The following is a 24,589-nucleotide window of genomic DNA, read 5'->3' as shown; positions in this document are numbered from 1 at the left end:
TTATAATTTTTTCTGTTTTTTTTTCCATCGCAGAAAATCATTTTTGAGAAAATATTTCTCTGCAATTTTTTCAAGGGATCCTCGATTTTTCCCTTAAAATTGATTGTTGCTAATGCAAACTTTATGGATAATTTTTTCCATATTTTTTTATTTTTTTAAACACAGGAAATCGATTTTTGAGTAGAACTACATGTCCTGTGAAAAAAATGAAGATACATCAAAATTTTCTACTATTAATGCGTGATTCGTTTTTTCCTTGACAATTTTTTTTCTGTACCTGAGTGAACAGCAAAAATTGTAAAAGTCAACTTCCCAGAATGAATATTTATTGAAAGATTTACAGATGAGCCATATTTGTATACATGAGTTGATTGAAAATATTTGGTATTTTTTACATTCTCCTCATTCATCACTCCTCGATGTGTTTTTCAACACAAAACCGATATTTTGATAAATGATAACAGATTTCACCTCCCTCCCTCTCCATCTTGAAATTTCGAATTTAAGAAAATGTAAAATTTGAATTTTGTACCTTGGTACTTAGTCCAGATCATTTTTCTAAAATCGTGTTCGATTTTTTCCAAATTTCGACCCAATTTCAAACATATTCGAAAGAGCAAATTTTATGCTCTCCAATTTTGGTTATTACGCTTTTTTTACCGTAAATATCGCTATTTACGAGAGAAAATGCGAATATAGGTTACGAGTTTATGTATTGGGATTGGGCGATTTTACTAGCGTGTTTCTGCTCCCTGTTTGCGAAATATCAAGTTCGTGTGAAATTTAAGACGCATTTTAAAATGAAAATAATGGAAAATTTCGTGCCATGTAGCAATGGATGTTGCTATGTTTTTTCTCCTAAGAACTGCGTGAACGATTTCCGTAATTCGTAGAAAAAGCTTGATCTTCGACTTCTGAGGCAGGGAGAGGAGAGAGAGAGTGAAAAGGTTTTCGGATCAACATTTCAACCTGACTATAGATAGGTGAATATAGAACCACAAAGGGTCTTTTGTAACCCTAGAGGCCATGTTTTTTGAAAATGTCTTCAATTTGGTAAAATACAACTTTCTTACCAAATAATCAAGGGAATTAAAGATTGATACGGAAGCATCTTAACTCCAAAATTGAAAATTTGGTTTAAAAAATACGGTAACCGGAAAATCGTGGAAGGGAAGCAAGGGCAAAGTTTTGTCATAGAATAGAAAAGAAGTAAGTACAATTTTTCAAAAAAGTGGAGTGCTTAGCTTTCGTTTTGTCGAATACTCCGACCTACATTTTCAAAACCCGGACATCTCCGCACCTTCCCACTGATTGATTTTTTCCTCTGTATTTGTTCCATTAAGATTAATTTACTAAGACTTTTTTCTCACGAAAAACGAACCTCTATATTCGATGATTGTATTCGAGCGTAAATTCAGACGCGTATCCAAAGAAGTTGTTCGAGAGTGAAATACGACGCGACATAAAGATGTTTTTTTTTCGCCCCTTTAAATAAACACCATTAAAAAATTAGAACCCTAAACAGCTCGTAAGTTGGGATAAAAATTTTGAGGGAAAAAAATCGCGATTTCATTGGGAAAAACACGTATTTATTTTAAGACAGAAGAAAAGAAAATCTGCGAAAATGAAATTAAAAATCTCTAAAAGCTTCTGTCAACTGAAAAAAGTGGAATATAAAATATTACGTTTTCAATTAAATACGCAGTAAGTAAGTGTTATTTAAAAATTCGTCTCGCAAAATATGTGAGTAGTTACTTAATTTCTTTTAGAATTGAATGCCACGTTTTTATAATAAGAAAAAAAAACACAGTGGAAATATTCGATTTCCAACTTGAATGAAATTCAACCCTTGTCGCCGATACTGTCAAAGTCGATGCGAAAGGTTTGCTTCGTAGGTATTTTATTTATTTTTTTTTCGTTTTCTCTTTCTCGAGCCGATAAAAAAAATAGGGAATAAAGAAGGAATTCTTCGAGGTTCGGTTTAATTGAAGACATCGGCGACTATATCTGGGGAAAAGCTTCGACTTTGGAATTAATTTCAATTTACGTATTTTCAATGTTATAGATAGAAAAGCTTCGTGTTGATTATGAATTGATTCGTATAGTTTAGTAAATTGTACGTAATTGTTTGCCATCAATTTATACTACGTATACGTGAAATTTCAACAGTTGCTTTTTTTAATGGTATTACGAAGTGATTGGATGTTATTTGACGAACTTATTTAAATTGTGTGTTGAAGATAAGACTGGGCCACTTGAAACGACATACCTACTACATGCACTTATTGGTGTTTTTTAATGACGAATTATATACGAGTTAGTTACGATGTTTGAGAGCCCACATGTACGATATCTACGTTTTTCGACTTGGCAATTATCTTTGGGGGAAAAAATAAAAAGAAAGACTAGGTATTTTCTCGAATCGACGGCGTAGTTTCAAGAATATTTGCACTCGAATGAATGATAAGGGCTGTCGGTGTAGCAGGGATGAAATAAGTACGAGCGTTGAGAAAAGGATATCTGCTGATGATGGTTGAATTGTGTACACTTACGTAGTACGTCGTAAGGATAAAAATCGTCGATATTTCTTTATAATTCGAGGTTGCGATAGGTTGTGTGTGTTGTATACTTGGGTTATGTATGTGTAGTATGTATTACGAATATACTTTGGAATATACGTACGTAGACGTACTATGTGCACTAGGTAGTAAACGAAATATAAAATAAACAGATGATTTGTATGTAGCACGACAAACGTCTGCGGTAATTTCGGGCCAGTGCGTCGCAAGTCTCAGCAACAGGGAAAACCGTCGCCAGTTGCGCTTTTAATTATAATTAAATTTTTGCGAAACGTATACGATGAATGTGAATTCATCAAGGGTATGTTACGTATGTATACGTATACCTATGTATACCTGATGTACGTATTTCTGCGAAAGGAACCAAAAAATAACGTTGTATTTGGGTAATGGAGAAGTACTTCTAGGTACAGTATGCCTCGAAAATGCCAAACACTTCCTGATGTCGGTACATTTCGCCTTTGTAAAAGTAGCAAAATATAACGATACAGGTATCGATACAAAGATTATTCTGTCAGTGAAGATGAATTTCATTTAAAAAATATCATACCATGTTTCAAAAATCCATTTAAATAAAACGAGGTCAAAATATGAATCATTAATGGATCCATTATCAGAAAATTATACATCACCACTCAATCAAGTCTTCCGTATTGGAACTGATCAAGTCTGATCAGATCTAATCTAATCAAAATTTTGAATCAGATTGAATTGAATTCAACAAATGTCTGGATCTGGTCAGATTTGATCATTCTGAACAGATCTATCTAATCTAATTTGTTTTGGAGAGACTTGATCAGATCTAATCATTTTTCCTTAGGTGTACAATGTACATTGTACAAGTCTACAAAAAACAGATATGCCTTTCATGTGCTTATCCCAATCTGTATTATGGTCAAGCCAGATTTCAATTCCATATTAAAACTCAATTTTAAGTTCTGGTAGTTTATTACCAATGCATCTTGATTCTTGAAATAATGGACTATTATTATTTATAGACCGGATCAAAAAAATTGTTTTCATGTGATTCACTAAAATCAGGTATTCCCGGCTTTAAAAAATTTTTTTAAACAATTACCTAATTTATTCAAAAATGAGCGGTTTGCAAATTTTCAGCCTCTCAGTCCCTAAAAGTGATCTTGGATTTTGAATTATTGACGATAACAGCGTACATCGATACAGAATCTCAAATACTTTCATTTGGGAGTGGGTAATTTTCCCAAAACAGGTTGAGTAATAAGGACTAAAGCGAAAAAATCACGATTTTTTGAAAAATGTTTCCTCTTTGAGGGTCCATCTCCATATCTCTTCTTCGCAGGGTCACCTCTGGAGCTATAATAGAGTAAATTTTAATTCAAATTGAAGGCCACTGGACTGCTGAATTTAATCAAAATACGCCTTTTTTGAGCAATCCACTCTAGTGTACATCCCTATTCACCGTCCAGCTGCAAATCTTGAGCCAGTTAAGCTCTAAATTCTCTCTCTCTTCCCAATCTCATGGTGTACACATCTTTTGGAAACTAAATTGAGGCGAATCTATCTCCCTGTAGTCTCTTCTATTTACCTAAGCATGAAAAAAAAACATATCCCAGTAAAAGAAGATGCAGTCACTTTTTGTAATAATGATTTCAAACATCAAAAGAAAATCAAAATGTTTGGAAAAAAATTGAGTGAAAATTCTTCGTTTACGAACACGTTACTTGATGCTAAAATCTCCGAATTTTTAACCTTCCTAGTCGACTGGTACATAATTGCCATAAAAAAAAACAGAGAAAAATTCAGCATCCATGAACTCGAATATACCGAATTTCTGACCCTGCCGTTCGATTCAAGCATAAATTTTCAAAATAGGTACTATAGGTAGGTTAGTGGTACCTACCTTGATTTTTGCTGGTTTAAATCAATTTTCTCTCCGGAATGAATATCTTTGAAAATAGAGTAACGGATAAAAATAACAAAATATGCGTCAACGAAAAACTCCAAAATGTCGTTTCTACTACATTCCGGCCGCTCTGAAATCGATCAGTGATGATTTCGAGTCATTTTGGAGCCTCCAGCAAATTTTTGTATTCGTTAGCTCCCGAATAAAAAACTATTAGAATTTTAAATTGAAGCGAAAGTAACCCAAATTGAAATTTTCAAAAATTTATCAAAATCCAGAATTAAGTTTAGCCTTTGATATTTTGCCTGTAGAGTGTAACATGTATTCTTGAATGTTCTTAAGATTTTTCTTTGCCTATGGTCCAAAAATTTGTCAGTCACTTGTTATATGTACCTCCCTTGTTAGCTTAAAAAGCTTTCTCGGGCAGGTCAAGCTGGTCAGTCCCCCTTTCCCTCCAAAATGCAGGTGGATTAATGTTAACCATTAAAAAATCGTTTCATAAATTTTCGTTCATCGTGAATCAGCTGTTTTGGGAGTTTGATGCTTGCATATTTTGTGGAAAAAAGTGTAGTTGTTCGACTGAAATTTCATTTGAAAGAGGTCACTCATAGTTATCTGAATGTTACAGCCTCGCAAATCATCAGTAAATGACCATAAAAAAACTTTAAGAAATGGAAAAAATTAGGCCAATTCCGGTTTTTTTTCGACCTTCTTGAGTCATTTTTGAATTCATCTATGTATAACTAATTTTTACTCATTTTACATTTTTTCAACATTTTCAATGTCTTTCTGAACAATTTTTGCAGATGTTTTCAAGTACATGTTTTTCAAATGCCATTTTGACAGTTTTTGTGACCAGTAAATTTTTTTTTCAACATTTTGAAACATCAACAAAAGTGGCAAAATTGATTTTGTTACCAAGAGCAAATTCCTTAGGATCTAGAATAAAATGAAAAAAAAAAGGTTTGAACCGCAAAGATGATTATAGATATAGAACCACCGCCAGAGGCACTGAAATTTTTATTTGGCAGCCATTTTAAAAATTTTCAAATGCCCTTTCTGCCCACAAAAAAATCATAGGGACCTCCGGTTTGCGCCATTTCTCATCTTTTGATGACATCTATCGATGTACAAGATATGAAAAAAAATTGACCTGTCCTTTGTGCACATTTTGCCTAATTTGGCATGGCATGGAATAACCCTTCAAAAATTCTAAAAATGGGGGTTTAGTACCTATAGCCTATCTGCAATTTTATCTGAATGTTAGAATTTTTCAAGTGCTACTATACATATTTATACGCATAATTTTTTCTGTGTCTCTACAACAATTTTTCAATTGATTGGGATGCCTATATTTTTGAAACTATCGATACTTAACTAAAATCGACTTCAGAAAATTCATAAATAACAAAGTAACGTGTTAACTATTACTTTAGGTACCTGATATATTTTTTTTATTTTTCGAAAAAAATGGTCTCTGCGATATTCACGCGTAAAAAAAGTGAAAGTAAGTAATGATTTTGAGGCATAATGGACCGTACGATGCCCCCGCCCCTGTACTCGAATAAAGTAAAAATCTCGCGTAAATTTAAATTAACCCGTTTGCAATATTTTTTAGTGTAAATTTCGTCGGTTCGCGCTCGTTAAATAAAATTGTATACGATCGCGGAAGCATAGGTCGGCGTCATCGAGTTGGCGAATTTAGGTAAATCGAACAACGAAGCGTCTAAAATTTAATATCGTCGCGTAAACTTTTATATGAGTTTACCTTGAGGAGAGAAGTTTCACCTTATGTACCAATTACTGAATCGAGCTCGGTTTCAATTCGCCATATTTACAGGAGAACTTTTCGTAACTTTTAACTCGCTGCAAACTTATATATTACCTTTACTATACTACACTAATTGTATACGTATTTCTATTTTCACGAGCCGACAAAAGCCTATAACCGGTCAAAGTTTACCACTCGCCAAACTTTACCTTTATACGTACCGAGAGTATAATATAGGTATCATATACGGAGTGAGCCTAATTTCATTTCACAAATCTGAAATCTTATCGAGGAGATGAACCTTCTCTATACTCGTATACGAGAAGCAAATGGCGAACTTTAATTTTCGCGTAAAATCCGATAAATTTTGTAAGGCGAGATTGCGAGGTAAAAATATACGCTCTATATTGAGAAGAAAGAGAAACAGAGAGAGACAGAGAGAGAGACTGTAATCGTTTTTATACGTATAATATGTACACTTTATGACCGAATCTTATAATAACTAAGGTTGTTTTCTCCTCTGAGAATATATGTATAACGTTTTATAGCGTACAGTCCAAATTATACTTAATGGCTCACGACATCGAATCGTTATTTGAAATTAATTTGGTAATTTTTATCCAATCGTGACGTCCCCTAGGGAATCAAGTGGTATTGAGATTGATTTAAAATGTGACTCGGTAAGGCCACATTGAACCTACGAGTACATTGAGTAGGTAATACATCGCGGTATTCGTCAGATTGTTTTATTAGTGTTTCGTAGAAATGGTAGCTAATGAAAAGTTCAGCGATGATTTTTTTTTTTTAATCTAAAGAGTATAGAACATGCCGATACTTCTCCTTTATGAGTATGCAGTGTAACTTTTAACAATGGTTTCGATTAGTAAATAATCGAATCGTTGGAGTTGGAGTTGATTAATTCGAAGGATATTTTGCGAGTTGAAGGAGAAATTCGAAGATGGAAGAATATAATAAATTGAAATTATTCGTGCTAGGATAACGAAATCTTAATATCGAAAACAACCAGGTTTAACAAAAAAATCATTCAATTATCGATAGTATTTTTCAATGAATTTTTTATATTCGTAACTTAATAAAAATAATTAATTCATAAGTATATATTTTTTTTGTGAAAATAAAAATCCCTCAAGAGTGTCGTGAAAAAAGTAATTGCCTACCTAATATGATTTTAAATAATTCATTTCTTTCATCCAAATTCGTATCTTCGATTTATATGCAAAGTTGCTCATCGCACGTTTTAGGTTCTGTACAAAAAAATTATTCAACGAATTTAAGGTACCTACCTGTACCTACTTATCTATATGCAATGATACCACGAGTTTTGGTCTTTTTGTCATTTATAATATTTCAAAAACGCAATAGAAAAAAAATTTGGAAAGCGGGCAAGTAAAAGATTTCCATGATCTACCCACTTCAGACCTTTTAACAAAACTTTTTGATACGTTTCATTTTACTCGTACCTTGCGATCGTTCTTGATTTTTTCAATATTATGGGTTTGTTTTTCTTATGTGTACTTACCCTACCACCCCTCCCCCTTCACCCTGTGTGATACCGCTCTCGACCAAACTTCTGGATCCGCACAAAAACTTTGAATTAATTTCCTATCGTAGAAATTAAAGTAGCTATAAACAAGCAAATTTTCCAATTTCCATTCTACCGTATCGTGAAATCTTTGTGCGAAATTTTAAGCGACCCAAAGTTTGAAGTTGCCGAAGAAAAGTTTATACACAATGACTCGAATAAAAAATAATCCACTCTACCTGTCGTTTATTTTGAAGAAGTCGTAGATGCAGGATGATTATGAACTTTGAAGAAAATCAGTCTATAATACCATCGTGTAACCAAACTGATGAAAAAAAATTTTGCCGTGCAGCTTATGTTGAATTTTTCACCCCCTCCCCCTATCCTATTCCTTACTTCCTCTAACTTTCTCTTGTCCCTAATTTTCGATGCTGTTTCTTTTTGTGTGAAATTTTTTTCTCGCGTTTTGTTTTTCCTAGTAAAAAAAATATGTACCTACAAGGCGAATAAGTGAATGAACCCTATTTTGAAGAAAGTCGAATAAATACATACATTCATCGTTTGATTTTGTTAAGAAGGTAACCATTCAACCTGACACTCTCCGACATTCAGAGAAACAAAGCTCGACTTGAAGGGAATGTCGTGAAACCTCTTACAAACATTTTAAATGCTCAAGTTTATTTTCAAATTTTTAAAAATTAGAAAATTTAGTTTGAAGGGCTTCTTAGAAAGTGATTAAAATTTAGGGGTATCTGTAAAATTGAACAAAATTTTGCGAAAATTGTTTGAAATTACTTTTAAATGTTGTGAGTATGGTTCAAAATTATTAAAATTTGAAGAAACATTGTAAAATTTGAGCTAAATATTGCAAAAATGCTCAAAATGACAAACAAATACTGAACTTTACAAAAAACCAATCAGATTATGCCTACCTACCTAAATAAAATGTTACGAGTATTTTGCAAGAATTTGATTAGGTACTTGAGGCATCTGAATAACAGTAAAGTTTACATTCAAGTCACTAAAATTCACCATTAAATTAATGAAAGAATGTCAGAAAGTTTTGCAAAAATTGCTCAAAGAACTCGTTAAAATGCTACCTATGAAAACAATTGAAAAATCTATGAAAGATTTCAAGTAAGCCTCTATATTAATTACATATAATACATATATATATATTTTTCTAAATTATTCATTTACTGAACTGATACAAAAATCAACAACCTAAAATTATCAAAACTATTTACAACACTATTTTAAAATTAATTTAATTTGCGGTCATTTGCATAGTGCACTTAGAGGCTGGTAAGGTGAAGGTCCAATGTGTGGAGTCTGCTCAGCATCCTTGTGTCATCACTTTGGTCTAAAAGAATCACAGCCTCACAATTTGGGTGTTTATGGAGCCAGTTCACATATGCATTCGCTTTTCAGTGAATAACTACATCTACTAGTTCCAGCTGGAGGTCACTTCAAAGTTGATCATTTGAGACAGACCAAGGAGCCTTAGTTAGGCCGCTCATGAACTCATTTTGGAAACACTTGATGACAAGGCGATTTGACTTTTTCATGACACCCCAAATTTCACATCCATATGACCACGCAGCGTGCAGGTACGCAGGAAGAAATATGGTTTTATAAATTAGCCTCTTATTGGCTAAGCTCAATTTTGAATGGCTTCCAATTAACCATTGAAATTTTTGAAATTGTAGGTTCACATGATCACGTTTCTTTCTAACATGTTCTTGCCAATTCAGCTTACAATCTAGGTGTACACTCAAGTAGCGGGTGTGCTGTGCCACAGGGACTGGTTTGCTGTTGATGATAGTAGGAATATATCTGTGCTTGCAGAGTGCAAAATCTACCCATACTGATTTATTTTCATTCAGCTGGATCTTCCATTTTCTGGCCCATTCAACAATATTGTTTACAGCTGTTTGAAGACGACTTACAGCTTTCTCGTAATTTTCATCACATGCAATGACACCAAAGTCATCTGCAAACAACATGGCAATAGTATCTTCAGTAACTGGGAAGTCACTTGTGAAAAGAAGAATGAGTATAGGTCCCAGCACACTGCCTTGCAGAACACTAGTGGCAATTGCTGTATCTTGTGATGAGCCACAGCCCCATTGTACTCTAAAGGTGTAATGCTTCAGATAAGATATTAGTAGATCGCAAAGACTGCTAGGAAGATAAGCTCTTAGTTTGATGATAAGTCCCTCATGCCAGACCCTGTCAAAGGCACAACTGACATCTAGGAAGACAGCTGGCGCAAACTGCTTTTTCTCCAGCGCCTGAGTGTTATTGTATAATACATATTTATATTTAATCAATTTTTTATCATTTTCTAATCAGTTGGTTATATAAGGCATTTTTGTAAAAGAATTTTCGAACTCTGCAATGTTCCATCAATTTTTACCCATTTTCAACCATTTGCGTAGTATTTCATGTTTCTTAGACAATTTTCACAAAGCGTTGCTCAATTCTGACATTTTTTGGTCGATTTTGTGGTGTGTGATTCTTAGAAAATGACATTTTATTTTGAAGCAAGTAATTTCCCAGTGTCTTTGAAGTTGAAAACTCGCCTTAATTGTTCAAAATTTTTTTAAAAATTTAAAATATGATAAATATGATTTTAACCTTTTTGTTTCATTGTATCACCCTAAGTAGGTATTACTCAGATTTTTTTCTACAAAATGAATTGTGATTGTTGTTATTCTTTAGATATTTGTTTCAAATTTTTCCAACACTTTCAGTTGTTTTTTTGTTTGCCTCAAAAAGTTATACTTATAAATACCGACGAAAGAATTTTAACATATTTTCGCTCATTTTACGGTTTTATCTACCTTTTTCCTATCGTGCTCTAGGATGAGCTTCAGGCTTACTTATGGTACCTCTGTAAAAAAAATCTTGAAAAATAACGCTTCCTTTTCAACCACCTGCTTCAGAGAAATTTACAATATTTGTAATTGAAAATTAATCCGCCTATAAGAAAACTGATATCTATTTTCAAAAACTTGTACGCAATGAAATTATTTTTCTTGTTTACTCGAAGCGAGAGGTTGAAAAAAAAATGGGTCAGGAAAATATATTCTTCGTCGTATTTCAATTTTTTCCCTTCTCTTTAGGTCTTAGAACTATAGTCATTCGTCATTCGGACATTGATAAGTTGACATTTTTAGCAATTTGCATTAAAAATCGAGTTCTTTTTTTCGTTTGTATGCCTCTTTTTTTTTGCGCCAAACCGCTCATAAATATGAAATTATGGCCAAGAAAAAGCCAACTGAGCAATGATTTTTCATTCTCGTTCGAAATAAATTATTTAACGAAAACCAATATTTTTTTACACTTGAAATTTTCTTTGCGATTGTAAATATTTTACTCGTGAAAATCGTCATCAAGTTTTCACCACCATATTTTCTAAAGGTTGGCTGCGTGGAAAGCTCAATTTTTTTTAAGTAATTTTTGAGGAGTAAATGTCAGATGATGCAATTACCTACTTGACTCTGAAAACACCTTTTTGAAAAAATTCTCTCCGAAGTTGTTTTGAATAAAATTAAATTTATTAGCTGAAATTTCGCTCCATTCTTGGCATGAGTGTCGTCATCGCGTCCTCATATTCCATAAACATCGTAAATAGTTTTATTAATCGACGAACTATGTTAATTGTCGGAGTAAAATTCCTTAGGAAACTCAATTATAGAGGTCGTGCGAAAATTAATTACGTATAGTTGCATGTTACTTGGGTACATTAAGTACTTAGTCATTCAAATTTAGTCATAATGTACCTACATGTGTATAGGAATGGTGAATGGTGATCCATGACTGAAATTTAGTGAAAAATTACAATCGGTACGACTCGACTCGTCGATTGAGGACGATAAAAATTCTGAAAAATCTCGGAACAATTTTCTCAATATTGCTCGTTTAATTGAACCGTATTTCATTGAGAAGTCGAATCACCATCATCATGCATTCAATAGCCTCTACCTATAATGTTAATTGGTGCTAATGAACGGGAAAATATCGCATGTTACGTAGGTCTATCTCTGTGACCGACACCTAGGAATGGTAATGTACAAATTAATACTCGTATACTTCTAAAACACCTTTTGGAAAAGTGTACGTATGTTTACTCAGTTATGACGTGATGCGTTATGGGGTTTGCAAATAACAACAATAATAATAATGCGAGGTATGTGCCTCTATTTGTACGATGATAATTCATTTGTCGCATTGTACCTGGTAAATAGCGAGTAAACCTGGTCAATCGATAAAGTAGGCGTCAATGCTAATATGGTCGAATGGCCGAAATATGAAATTAAAAAGTACGTACAATCGACACGTTTGATCTGATTCACATCACCTTGAACCGTAACAGCTTGTCAAGTGATTTGGTCAATAACAATAAACATAACGCACACATATGTATATTGCCATGTACACGTACCTACCTACAGCTCAGTCTGAAAGTATACCCATATCCCACCCGAAGGACAATAAAGGATTGTAAAAAAAAAAAATTAACAAATCAACGCGAATATTGATAAGTGACGAGCATCTCGAATATTAATATTTAAACGAGTCTTAGGTATTGACCGGCTAATGCACCCTTTAGTGAAAAAAAAAAACAACAAAACATAAAGGGCAAACGCGATTAGTCAACATGGTCGTCATTGTGACCAAATTATGGACTGGATGGGGGTCTGGTAGGTGCCTCCGTCGCGCCGCTGTGCAATAATAAGACAATAGTATAATTCATTAGTTAGTGTAAGATTTCGGTACACTTGGCCATTTCCATGTCAAAGTTTGATTAATGACTTTGCGGCGAGATCTTGGCCGAACGTGTGCGATTATACCTTAAGAAATGAAATATGTTTTGCCAATGAGTTAATTATAATAATTTGTCAATTAGAGACGACTCAACGACCGTAAAGCAAATACCGAGATTAAAATTACGATTTTAAAAATATTTTCCAAAGCGCGAGGTGGTTTTTCTTGCATTGAAACGAATCACAAACGGGACGATGTGACTTTGTTGTAAACATCCAATAAGAGTGTCGTGGGCACAAAATACCTGCATTGGTTATTTGTATTTTGATTAATTTTTTTCACAGTAGTTGAAAATAAAATAACCTTGAATATCCTGGAAAAGTCTGCTCCACATGTCTTGCCATTCCACACCCCTCTCCCTTCCTCTCGCTCGCACTTGTTGTAAATTTAGGAACTTCGGGATAGTTTCAGGTCGTGGATCTTTAACTCATCATATTTTATTCTGTTGAAAATATTGGAATAAGGCAATTCAAGACTCTGGATACTTATTTCGGGGTCCAATAATTTCGAAGTTATTTTTGGAAATGAAGAGAGAAGGAGAATTGTTAGTATGGAGTCTCACGAAGGAATATCTCGAGGTTTCCGCCTTCGATTTAAACGAGACCGTGATGTTTGAAAAGAGCATGGTCTAACCCCCCCCCCACACCCCATTCATAACCAACATCTTAGCTGTTCAGATTGATTATTCGATTTTAGGAGAATTTTAAAAAATCCACGATTGACTATTTTTGGAAACTTATGTTTTTTTTCAAGATGAAAATTTATTCAGCAAAAATGATGAGAATTTTCTCCTCAAACTGTAACATTAACGCCCGCTCCCTTCAAAATTCCACCGTTTTGAGCCATTCTGGAGCCTCAAGCGTGATTTTCGATTTATCCAGAATTATGAAATTTCTCCAGAAGGCGCAAAAATTGATTTGGGCTGCTAAAAATCAAGTTTTGGCTTATACTCAACTTGTTCAGCGAGTTTATTCGGATCTGAGCCAATTTCCAGGTGGACACGTATGTTTTTTTTCACAAATGTTTAGTTTTTCGTATTTTTTTAAACTCGATTTTTTTAGTAACTGTTCAAATTAATTTGCACGTATTCTGGAGAAATTCTCCAATTCTCGAGGAATCGAAAATCGTGTTGCTGGAGGCTCCAGAATGGCTGGAAACTGTGAAATTTGCATTCCGGGGCTTGATATTAATTTCAGGATTAATTTTCATGATTTTTACTGAATAAAATGTTTTTATGAAAAACATAAATCGCTAAAAATATTCGATTTCAAAAATTTGGCCGGACACCTCGAGAGGTTCACTTGTCAGTTGTACATTCAGCTCAATGGAGCTGTTGAAAACGATTTTGTGACTCATTCTTCTTCTGAACTTCATTTCAAAAAACTTCATCCCTCATTCCTGGTGTCCATTTTTCTGCCATCATCCCTTTTTTTAAAGGTCACGTATATTACCTCTCCGATGTACATTATTTGGGGTAGGAGGGATTTCAGCAAAAGCTGTTTCTTGATATATTTTACTACTAGAAAAAAACTCACTTGAGGCTACTCTTGTCCCTAAAAAAAAAATCATCAAAATCTATTATTTTCGTCACTTTTGTGCGAAACTCATTCCTACCTCAAGTGTTCAGAATGCAATTTCTTTTTGAAAAATTCACTTATAGGATCCTTTTTGAGATTAGTAAAGTCAGATCGAAAAACTAAGTTGATATTCAGACTCAACACTCAAAAACTCAATAAAAATATGTCACGAAGCATCAAGTATCTACCTATTTTGGGCTGAAAACCCTGAATTAGATTTGCCATTTGGGGGAGGGCGAGGGTCGACATGAGTCTGTAGATTTGTCGATAAAGTTGGAAAAATAAAGAAACTTTGCTATTTTCATTTCGAAGCGAAGGAATTTTTGAAAACAACTGAACTGGATTTACATATTGATTTCCATAAATTATTCTTGCATGCTGCCTTATTCTTTGAGAACTTTTCTCATACTAAAGCACTGTAAAATATTTAATAAGTTGTAACAGGAGTGAAAATGTAGAGAATTTTGTCTAAATTTCCACAAAAGGTGAAGAAGAAATGAAAATAATCGCGAAGTTTTTGAAAGAAACATTTTATCTATTCTTGCATCTTTAAAAATCTTATTTTTCTCTAACTTTGCCATCTTTTTTCACTGAGCCTGGTTTATAAATTTCTTCTCAGACGATTCAAAGTTGCTAAATTTAGTCTACTATTATCAACGAAATCGGGGTTTTTTTGCAATTATTCAAAAATATAAACATAGACTGAAAAATTGTAAATCACGAGAAAATTTATCGAAATTGGCTCAATAAATTACACCAAAACAGAGAATTGTCCGTAAATGGTCGAAAAATGCATTAAACTGAAGTAAAAATTTCAAGTTCAGCAACTGCCCCCCCCCTTGGGTTTCCAATAGGGTTCTCATTTTAGAAATTATCAAAATAAAGTTCGCGCAATTAATGAAAATTTTCAAATCTGTCGTTGACTTCATTTGAAGTCGTTTGATGTTTTTTTGTTTCGACGTCGACACTATAAATTTCTTTTTCGTTGAATGTTTTTATTCGTGAAATAAAATTACTTGTCGTGAAAACTGTCAAAATCATCGGTCATTTTTTTTTCGTATATAAAGAATTTATTCGTCAAGAAAATGCCTTATTTGTGCCATTCGTTTACTTTTTTTTGTCTTAAGGATAAATGGCAACCTTTCTAAATCAGCTCAACACCTCCTAAAATGTTTCAAATTTCCAAAAAATAGTTTTTTCCCATTTTTAAAAAACATTCAACCTACACTTCACTTTCAAGTATGTATTTGAAATTAAACAAATGCCCTAAAGCGATCTCATCACATCGTTTGACGTTAAAAGAAGGAAAAAAAGCATAGTAAATTCAGGAGCGTGTACACCATAGGCCTGTGAAGTTTTCACTACAGCCTTAGGATACACATACACGTACTTAATATAATGTACAGAAAGGAACAGATGTTTTTTTCTCTTTCTTTTGTTATAAGAAGTTACATACGAGAAGATCTGAAAAGAAAAACCTGTTCTATCTGAAAGTCGAATCGTCCAAAATTCTCAGCTGTCGTTTCTAGAGTAAACGAGACGAAAAAAATCATAGTTGCGAGTATCTTCTTCGAGAGAGTTTAATTGGAAAAGAAAATATATACACGAAAACTTTGCAAGGATATTAACTAATTCGGGTATTATTTTGAAGTTATTGTGAAAATCGAATAAAGAAACGGCGGTGAGAAGAAAAATCAACGAAATACAATTGGCTTCTTATCGAAATATATAGGTACCTACCTAAGTTGGCATTCAAATCAGCTCGCGAAGTTTTTTCCCCTTCTTATACTTCGAATTGTTATTTAATTTTATCAATTTCGTCGAATAAAAAAAAAAAGGAGTAAAAAGAACGTAAAACCTTGAAATAATCAAAACGATTCTCGCAGACGAAAAACATTGCTCGAAAAAGCTTAAAATTTTAAAAGCGGAATATACTTGAAAAATTTTTCTACAGAAGAATCAACGTCATTTGCGCGAAGATATTTTCTCGTCGTTATTGTTTTCAGTTTTTGGAACAGTTGAAATGGAAACATTTGGTTTGGTATTTCATCTCGATGGAAAATATGTAACTTAAGTAGATAGGTAGAGTGGTGCCTAACCTATTTTTGGTATAATAACGCGTAAAATTCCGAAAACAAAACAAAATTTCCAGCCTTAACTTTAATTGAAGACGTAAAGTTCTTTATTTAAGAAATTCTCGGTAGGAATAAAGAGATGAAGAGGTATCTGAAGGTTATCAGGCTGATGGAGAAAGGAATTAATTCACCGAATTTGAAGCAACAAATTGACTAAAACAGACGAATTGTTTCAACTTTTACCTAAAGTTGAAAACTTTTTTTTAGTCGATTATTCGTATTGTGGAGAAAAGGAAAGAGAATGGTTTTTAAGTTTTCAACGAAAAGGTGAATAAACCTGTGGAATTTTTGGATATTATGTGTATCCATTTTATGCGGTAAAATGAGAATTTTGTCTGTTTTTTATGCTTTTCTAATTGAAAATTCCAGAAAATCAGAATTTAAAAAACAGAAAGAGACCCTCTTTTTTTTAAATTGGCGAATTAAATCATTTATCAAAATAAAAAAAAAAGAAAATTAGTCGGATGAATAGAAAATTTTGAATTTTCAACTACGAAATTGTGAATCGAAAGTTTTACAATTTTTCCTAAAAGTTCTTTGATTTTTGGGCCTGCAAACCACGTTTCAGCCTTCTACCCCAATTTGATAACATTTTTTGTTTTTTATTTTTAAAATCCCCGGATTAAAAAGTTGTCAAAAATTGATTAATATGAAATCCAATTTCTAAAATTTAATCTGGGGGAGTATTTTTGAATGTTTTTTTTTTATTATTATTTTTTTTCGTCCGGTCATAAAACTTTTCTCTCTGTTGGGATACCTCTTTTTTTTTTTTTGAAAGGGGGCGATATTGTGAAATTCTAAACTGATGGAATTTTCTCAAAATTTTATCATCAATTAGGTATGCTTTGAAGAACTTGGAGAAAATTCTGAGGCATATTGATTCATTTTCACTCGTGTACGAAATTATTAATATGATATTGAGAAATTTTTTCACTCGATTGAGACCTCACGAATGAATTTTATATCATAAAACCCTCGTAACCAAAATTTCATCTGCTTAAGTGTACTTTTGGATTTTTAACGAATTTTTAAAAATTTATAAAATTCAAAGATGAAGTTCTGTTGTTTTAAGGGAAACTTTAAAACTTTTTTCATGTAATATAATTTTTTCTGTGTGAATAATTTATTCAAATTCAATTCTTATACTCACAAGTTACCTTGTTTTGGGCCATTTTCTGGAGCCTCCGGCGATTTTTCATTTTTCTCCTGAAATTTAAATCGCTCTGGAAGGGTTAAAAATGAACTTCAAACTTATATGTAGCTTAGGTCAGTTATTGAGCACCCTCTCGAACGTTTTAGAATGATTACCGTGAAATTCCAGAAGTTCCAATTCAAATGTAAATTTTTGATCAATTTATAAAATTCCTGAAAAATCAGATTTTCAAAAAAAGTATATAACGAGGGGTTTTTTGGTCAAGATATCGTCTAGTGTGTCTACATGATCATCTGACTCGAAAACAATCGCAATTGAACCTGTTTGGAGCCTCCAGCGAGTTTTCAAATTTTTCCAGAAATTTCAAACCTCATTGAAAGAGTCAAAAATGAATTCTTGTCTCCTATAACATCTGTAGGTCCTTGTAGGGCACCGCATCAATCCGTGTAGGTTGCTAGAGCGAAATTCCAGAAATCCCAGTTCAAAAGTAAATTTTCAACTAATTTGTAAATTATTCCAAAAAAATGAAAAAAATCAAATTTTCAAAGGGTCAGGTCATTTTTTGGCTCATGTAGAGTAGTTTGAAATTTCTGGAGAGAATTGATAAATCACTGGAGGCTTCAGAATGACCTAAAACTAGTAGTTGTTGATGTGTAAGAGTTGAAGTCGAACTGAAGAAATTATTTACATTGGTCCACTTTTCTCAAAAAAATGTATACCTATTTCATAAAAAAGTTTAAAAATCGTAATTTTAAAAATTTTCTTCCAATTTTTAAATTTTGAAAAAATTTGCCAAAAATCCAAAAATGAACATTGGAGTTGAAAAATTATTGTCAATGTGTTTTTAAGACATGCTTTTTCGATTAAGGTTGGTGTTGTTCCAAAATGTTCTCTTGTTAGTAGGTCTAGATAGGCGCCAACAAGTAGGTACTGGTACCCTTTTCTCGATACCAGATATCTACATATTTCATATTTAATTCAGTTCTATTTGAGACACCGCAGAGTGTACATCTCCTAAACTTTATATAAAATGCCTAGTAATGAATTCTCAAGACGCTGAAGAAGCTGAAGCCATCCGTGTTAACCAAGCGCGCATGATCTTGAATCTGCAAGAAAATATCCGTGCTGGCCTAAAGTTCGAAGGCGCCAAATTTGTAAAACCAAAAAAAACAGCCAAATCTGCACAATCTCAATCAGCTTCGTTAATTCCAGTCAGGAACAAGTTCGAAAGTATCTCTGTGCCGGAAGAATCTAAACCAAATGAACAACCTACCAAAGAAAAAGATACCAACAATCAATTAACAACAACAAAATTCAGAGTTCCTCCAATTTTTCTGGCTGATGGAAACATTAAGGAACTAACCAGTAAAATAGCTGAGCTTGGTTTAGAAGATTATGATGCAAAAGTATTCGGCAAGAGAATAAGAATTCGTTTATCTACCCCTGATGACTATCGAGCACTAACAAGATTCTTCGATTCCAATAATTGGCAATATCATACATTTCAAAACCAAGTTAACCATCTGTCAGTGGTCATCAAAGATATACCTACCAGTTTGTCAATAGAAGATATCGAAAATGAATTGATTGATAAAGCCATACCTGTTATTCGTTTGCACCGTCTCTTCAACAGAAGTAAAGAACCTCTGCCAATTTGTGCTCTTACAACCAAAGACGATGACGATGGAAAACAAATCTTTTCTTTAAAAAGCATTTATCATGTACTGATTCGAGTTGAACCACGAAAGAAGCCTGATATTGTGCAATGCAAGAATTGCCAAGAACTTGGCCATTCTAGAAATTATTGCCGAAGACCTCCTAAATGTGTGAAATGCGCAGAAAACCACCTAACTTCCAACTGTCCTCATGGAAGACTGCCTCAACCAAAATGTGCAAACTGCAATGGTCCACACACAGCAAACTTTCGCGGATGCCCGATGTTTATTAAAAAACAACCATCAAGTTCTGCTCCTCAAGCTCCTGAAAATGTTAACATATCCAGATCCGTGCGCAAAACTCCAACTATCGCAACACCGGCAGTAAGCTATGCAAAGATTACAAAACCTCCTGATGTGAATTCTGATCAGTTATTACATATGGATATATCTGGGATTATGCAGCTCCTCAACTCCCATATTGAAATGGTTAACAACTTGACTGAAGCTCTTCGATTAACACTACCACTCTTACAAGCTGTGGTAAGTAAATTAACCAAATTCATTCAAAATGATAAATAATTCTAACCATTATTCTCTTAAAATCCTCAACTGGAATGCAAATGGTGTTAAAAACCATGATCTTGAATTAAGGAGCTTCCTATCCATACATGATATAGATATAGCATGTATATCAGAAACACACTTAACAACTAATGATAATTTCAAGATTCAAGGCTTCAAAACTTATCTAAAAAATCGTAATAGCATAAAAGCATCTGGAGGGGTTGCTATCTTGATTAAAAATGAAATTAAACACAACGCCATATTAATACCCACTCTACAAAATCTAGAAACTGTAGGTATTCAACTTGAAAATTCCCACTTAAATCTTATAGCAGCTTATAAAGAACCTCGCAAAAAATTACTATTCTCAGATCTTCAAAAAATTAGTGAAGTTGATAAGAAACCTCTAATCATCTGCGGAGACCTAAATTGCAAAAACATCATTTGGGGTTGTAACAAAACAAATGGGAATGGTAAAAAGCTGCTAGATATTTGTAGTAATTTAGCCTTACAAATAGAAAGCCCTAATAACCCTACTTTCTTACCAACTTCAGATATCTTGGACATTGTCCTTTATAAAAATACTAAACCAACTTCTCAAACTGTCTTGAATGAATTAAGTTCTGATCATCTTCCTGTTTTGATAAAACTAGATAATCAACCTATATTAAACCCCCCCTCAAAAATCTTGCAAACAAACTGGTCTTTATTCAAGGAAGAATCTGAAAAAATCTCTTTTAACCATATTAACCTTCAAACCACAAATCTTATTGATGATGCTATTTCTGAAATAACAAATAAAATAAAAACAGTTTATAACTTTAGCACTACAGAAAAAATTCTTCCAAAGTTTAAATGGCAAGTCCCTTTACGTATTTTAAATCTTATAAAAATAAAAAATAAAGTAAGAAAAGAATGGCAGCAATTGAGAAACCTAGAAACTAAAACTAAATTGAATCGCTGCATTCGTGAAATTAAATTTGAACTATTTAAATTTCGTAATGAAAAATTCCAAAGTTTCCTTTCTAATATACCAATCAACAACTCTGATATCTGGAAAGCTACAAAACAAATAATAAAATTGCCTCAAGATATCCCAATCTTGGGAGATATTCCAGCTACTTCAGACCAAGAGAAAGGTATTCTTTTTGCTAACCATTTTCAAAAAATATTTGGTAGGAAAATTTCTACCACACAACAAGAAGAAAATCTAATGCAACAAACTATATCATTCATCACTAAGACTCCCACAAGAAGAATTAAAGAAACCAATGCTGCTGAAGTTAAAACTATTCTTAAAAAACTTAAAAACAAGAAATCTCCAGGCATAGATAGTATCACCAATTTAACTCTAAAAAACCTTTCTGAAAATTTTATAAACCAACTTGTAAATATTTTTAATGCCTGTCTTAAACTATCCTATTTCCCCAAAAATTGGAAAACTGCTGTCTTAATTGTGATACCTAAACCTAATAAACCAAAAAATGATCCATCTAACTACAGGCCTATCAGCCTCCTCTGTTCCCTCTCCAAAATTTTTGAACGTATTCTTCTTAAACGAATCCTTAGTAAAATTTCAAAAAAAGAATCTATTCCTTTTCATCAATTTGGTTTTCGTAAAAAATACTCTTGTGTTTACCAAGCCCAAAGAATTACTAAAATCATTAATGATGGGTTTGAAAACAAATTATATTCAACTGCATGTTTTCCTAATTTTAAGTATGAATACATATTGTAATATGTCAAAATTGTCAAATTTACGTGATATTCTTTTACCAACAGTAAACAGAAGATTAAAACCTAAACTAATTCAAGACCTATTATAAAATATGACGTAAGTTTGTAGTTTGTGATAGTACTTTGTGTACTGATACAGTAAATAAATATGATGATGATATTTAATTTATGCAATTTATTAAAATTTTTCCAATTAAAAAAATTGATTTCGTTGATATCGACCATTTTTGACTTTATTTTGCTCTCGAGACGCAGTTAAAATATTTATTCGTCGTTAAAAAAATCCAAACCGAAGAAATTCAGTCGTTCTAGAATCAAGTACGTACTTAAAAGTACCGATACCGACGTACATATATAAAATGTTTATAATTCAAACCGTGGAAAAACAATTGAAAAACTATCGCCAAATCGTTATCTATCCATATGGGTACTTGGTACAAAGTTACCGACGTAATAATATATTCAAAACGTATTCAATATGAAGATAATGAACACCGACGAAAATCCGCAATGATAGAGGTAATATAGCTATGTTATATGTACTTCTTATCACCTTTTTGCATCTCTCAAAATGATGAATTAAAGGTAACGTAATAATTACCTAGATCACAAATCATCGTTTAATTAATTTTAGCACTCGACGTGTTGAACAAGTACGACGAGAAATTTTCGATAAAACGTTGTCGACAGATTTTATCGGAATATCGAACCCGAACTCGTTACTTTATTGCTTTATCTATACACATTTATAAGGCCTTGTTTTTTTCCCATTTTAATCGACTGATTATATGATATAGTAATATAAATTTTGACGTCAATTGTTCGAGTCACTCGTTGTAATCAGTCAGTTGTCACATTCACATAGTAAAAAACGTTTTTCGAATCTCAAATAAGAGAGTCTTTCGGAAGTTTCGGAAAAAGTGGAGGAAAGGAGGAAACATGGGTGAAAAAACGGTTGTTTTTTTCGCAATTTCTTCCGCTTGTTCGAATTAAAAGCGAGGATAGGGATGACGAATTTTCTACGAATTGAAAAATATATTATTCGTCTCGAATGAATACGAAAATATAAAATTTTATTTTTAACATCGCGCATGCACATGCGTATTAAAAATAATAAAATTTCGTCTAGATTTTGCACTTTATAACAAATAAATTAGCAACTTGGCTGAACGTATGCAAATAGTATTAACAACCAGAGTGATTTATTTTTTACTCTCGTCGCGCGGCTCCTGACTCGTTTGAAATGTAATGAAAAATGTCATCTCTATGCGTAGTATCTACCGAATCAGCGAAAGTGAACAGTATTACGTAACAATTTTGTCAAAAGTGTCGAAAAGAAGGGCTAAAAAAAATATGAAAAAGTGACATGTAATGAAATTATTCATCGTTCGGTGGTCTTTCGAGCTTCAAGGTGTAGGTGGTGTTGATAAATGGGTCAATATTGTCATATCGATGTTGGTCCGGGACCCGTATGTAACTTTTACATACTCACACAAACGTCAGCACATTTACCAAATAAAGCTAGAGAAAGGAAGAAATTCGACTATCGAAAAATGCTATCACGAGTTTTTTTTCATACATATACAGAAGACGAGTTGCACTTAGAAGGAGGGGGGGGGGAGAAGGGCATCGAGCAATTTCGTATTCGTACGCGATGAGAATGATTTAATTAATTTGCTCGCCGAAAATTGGTGCGTTATTTTCATTCGGCTTCGGGTATATTTACGTCGTCGTCGTTGGTTAATTTCTAATTTGTAATCGTGTTTCGAGGGTCTTTTTTCGCCGGAGCCTATTGATTGTTAAAATTAATATCTCCTAAACGATGAAATCGAACAGAAAATGCTAGAATAATACTTCAGTAGAGCGTACTTAATATCAAGATAGGAAACGAGAAAGAAATTCATTTCAGGCACCAGACGTAAGGTCAACGAATTTCGTATCAAATTTCCCTGGTGCTCTTCTTTTTTTTTAAGCGCGCCAATTTAACGAGCATGCGTCGAGGACATCGCAGTGTATGAGCTCCCTGTGTATTTTACTGTTTACGGGATACGTACGCTATTTAATAATTATTATTGCCATTTTATTGGGTGTTTATTTAATTGATTCACCATTTGATTTCGAACAAATGCAATAACTAGTTCGAAGCGGATAAAGGAAACGTCGTTGCTGCAGAATTTTGCAGCGGTGATCATTGTTGGTCGTTTCGCCGCCACCGCTGTTTTTCTCATCGTTATCTTCATTATCGTCGTCATCATCACGTGTTAATTTTTAATGATGCTACATTTTAGTACGTTTGTCACCTGTTCGTTAAACATGCCCTTGTTGTCGAGTATTATTTTAACGTTGGAGTATTCCAATTTTTGTCAATTTATAATATATCGATGCATAGCGACCCCTCTTTCTCACCTAGAGATGCTCCTTGATCAATTTTGAAACAATTTTCGAATAAAAAAATTAGGTAATCATCGTCGACAAAAATGACGGTTGACCCTCGAGTTAGCATTTATTTTGTTTTGACCAAAAATATTGGATTTGAATTTGTAATCCTTATATGTATGTACTTTTGTTCCTTATCTTTTCAAAAATCCTAAAAATCAAAGATAGGAATCTAAACTACACCTGAATGATTTCTATTGTGAATTCGATCCTGTTGTGTGAAATTAAGCGAAATTATCTGAAGTTAAAAATGAACTTTTATACATTTATCATACTGAAACCGATGCAAATTTATCTCATTTAATGTGATGTGATAAAATCAGATCCGGTCTATTTTGAATCTTTCAACTTTATCTGAAATTTTTTCATTCAGTACTGAGAATTTATTGTTATGGGAGTCGGGAAATTCATTGAATTGTGCTTGATAATACTTACCTACTTTATATCTTTTCAAATTGAAAATGCCCTCAAAAAATTCATTAAACCTTGAATTATGTATTAAAAGTGGAAAAATGTTGAAGATTTGCAAGCTTTTTTCAAGTTTGTGTTTTGATTTTTTTCTTTTAAAGGTTTATTTCAATTTGAAAATTTGTTTAACCAAAAAACAAATTGTTTTTTTTTATACCCAACAACTGAGACATTTTTTTTATTTTTTCATTTTTAGATTTCTTTTAATTTTTTGTTGTTATTGTTTTGAATTTTTTAAAATGTCTTAATTTTT

General features: G+C 32.9%; 1 protein-coding gene across 2 annotated transcripts in view; it reads left to right on the top strand.

The window, feature by feature from the left end:
* tws (protein phosphatase 2 regulatory subunit tws) overlaps positions 1 to 24,589 on the top strand; it is a 40,184-nt gene that overhangs the window by 5,866 nt on the left and 9,729 nt on the right. Inside the window, exon 1 of one of the 2 annotated variants that reach the window (XM_065367991.1) lies at positions 18,475 to 19,671. The exons of the other annotated variant lie outside the window; for it this stretch is intronic. Coding sequence (XP_065224063.1) covers positions 18,514 to 19,671 — 1,158 coding nt within the window. The 5' untranslated portion in view covers positions 18,475 to 18,513. Of the gene's footprint in view, positions 1 to 18,474; positions 19,672 to 24,589 lie in introns of those variants that run through there. 2 annotated transcript variants of the gene reach the window in all.

Source organism: Planococcus citri, chromosome 5 (assembly GCF_950023065.1).
Source record: "Planococcus citri chromosome 5, ihPlaCitr1.1, whole genome shotgun sequence".
NCBI classification, from domain to species: Eukaryota; Metazoa; Arthropoda; class Insecta; order Hemiptera; family Pseudococcidae; genus Planococcus; species Planococcus citri.
This window is presented reverse-complemented; position numbering and strand designations above follow the sequence as displayed.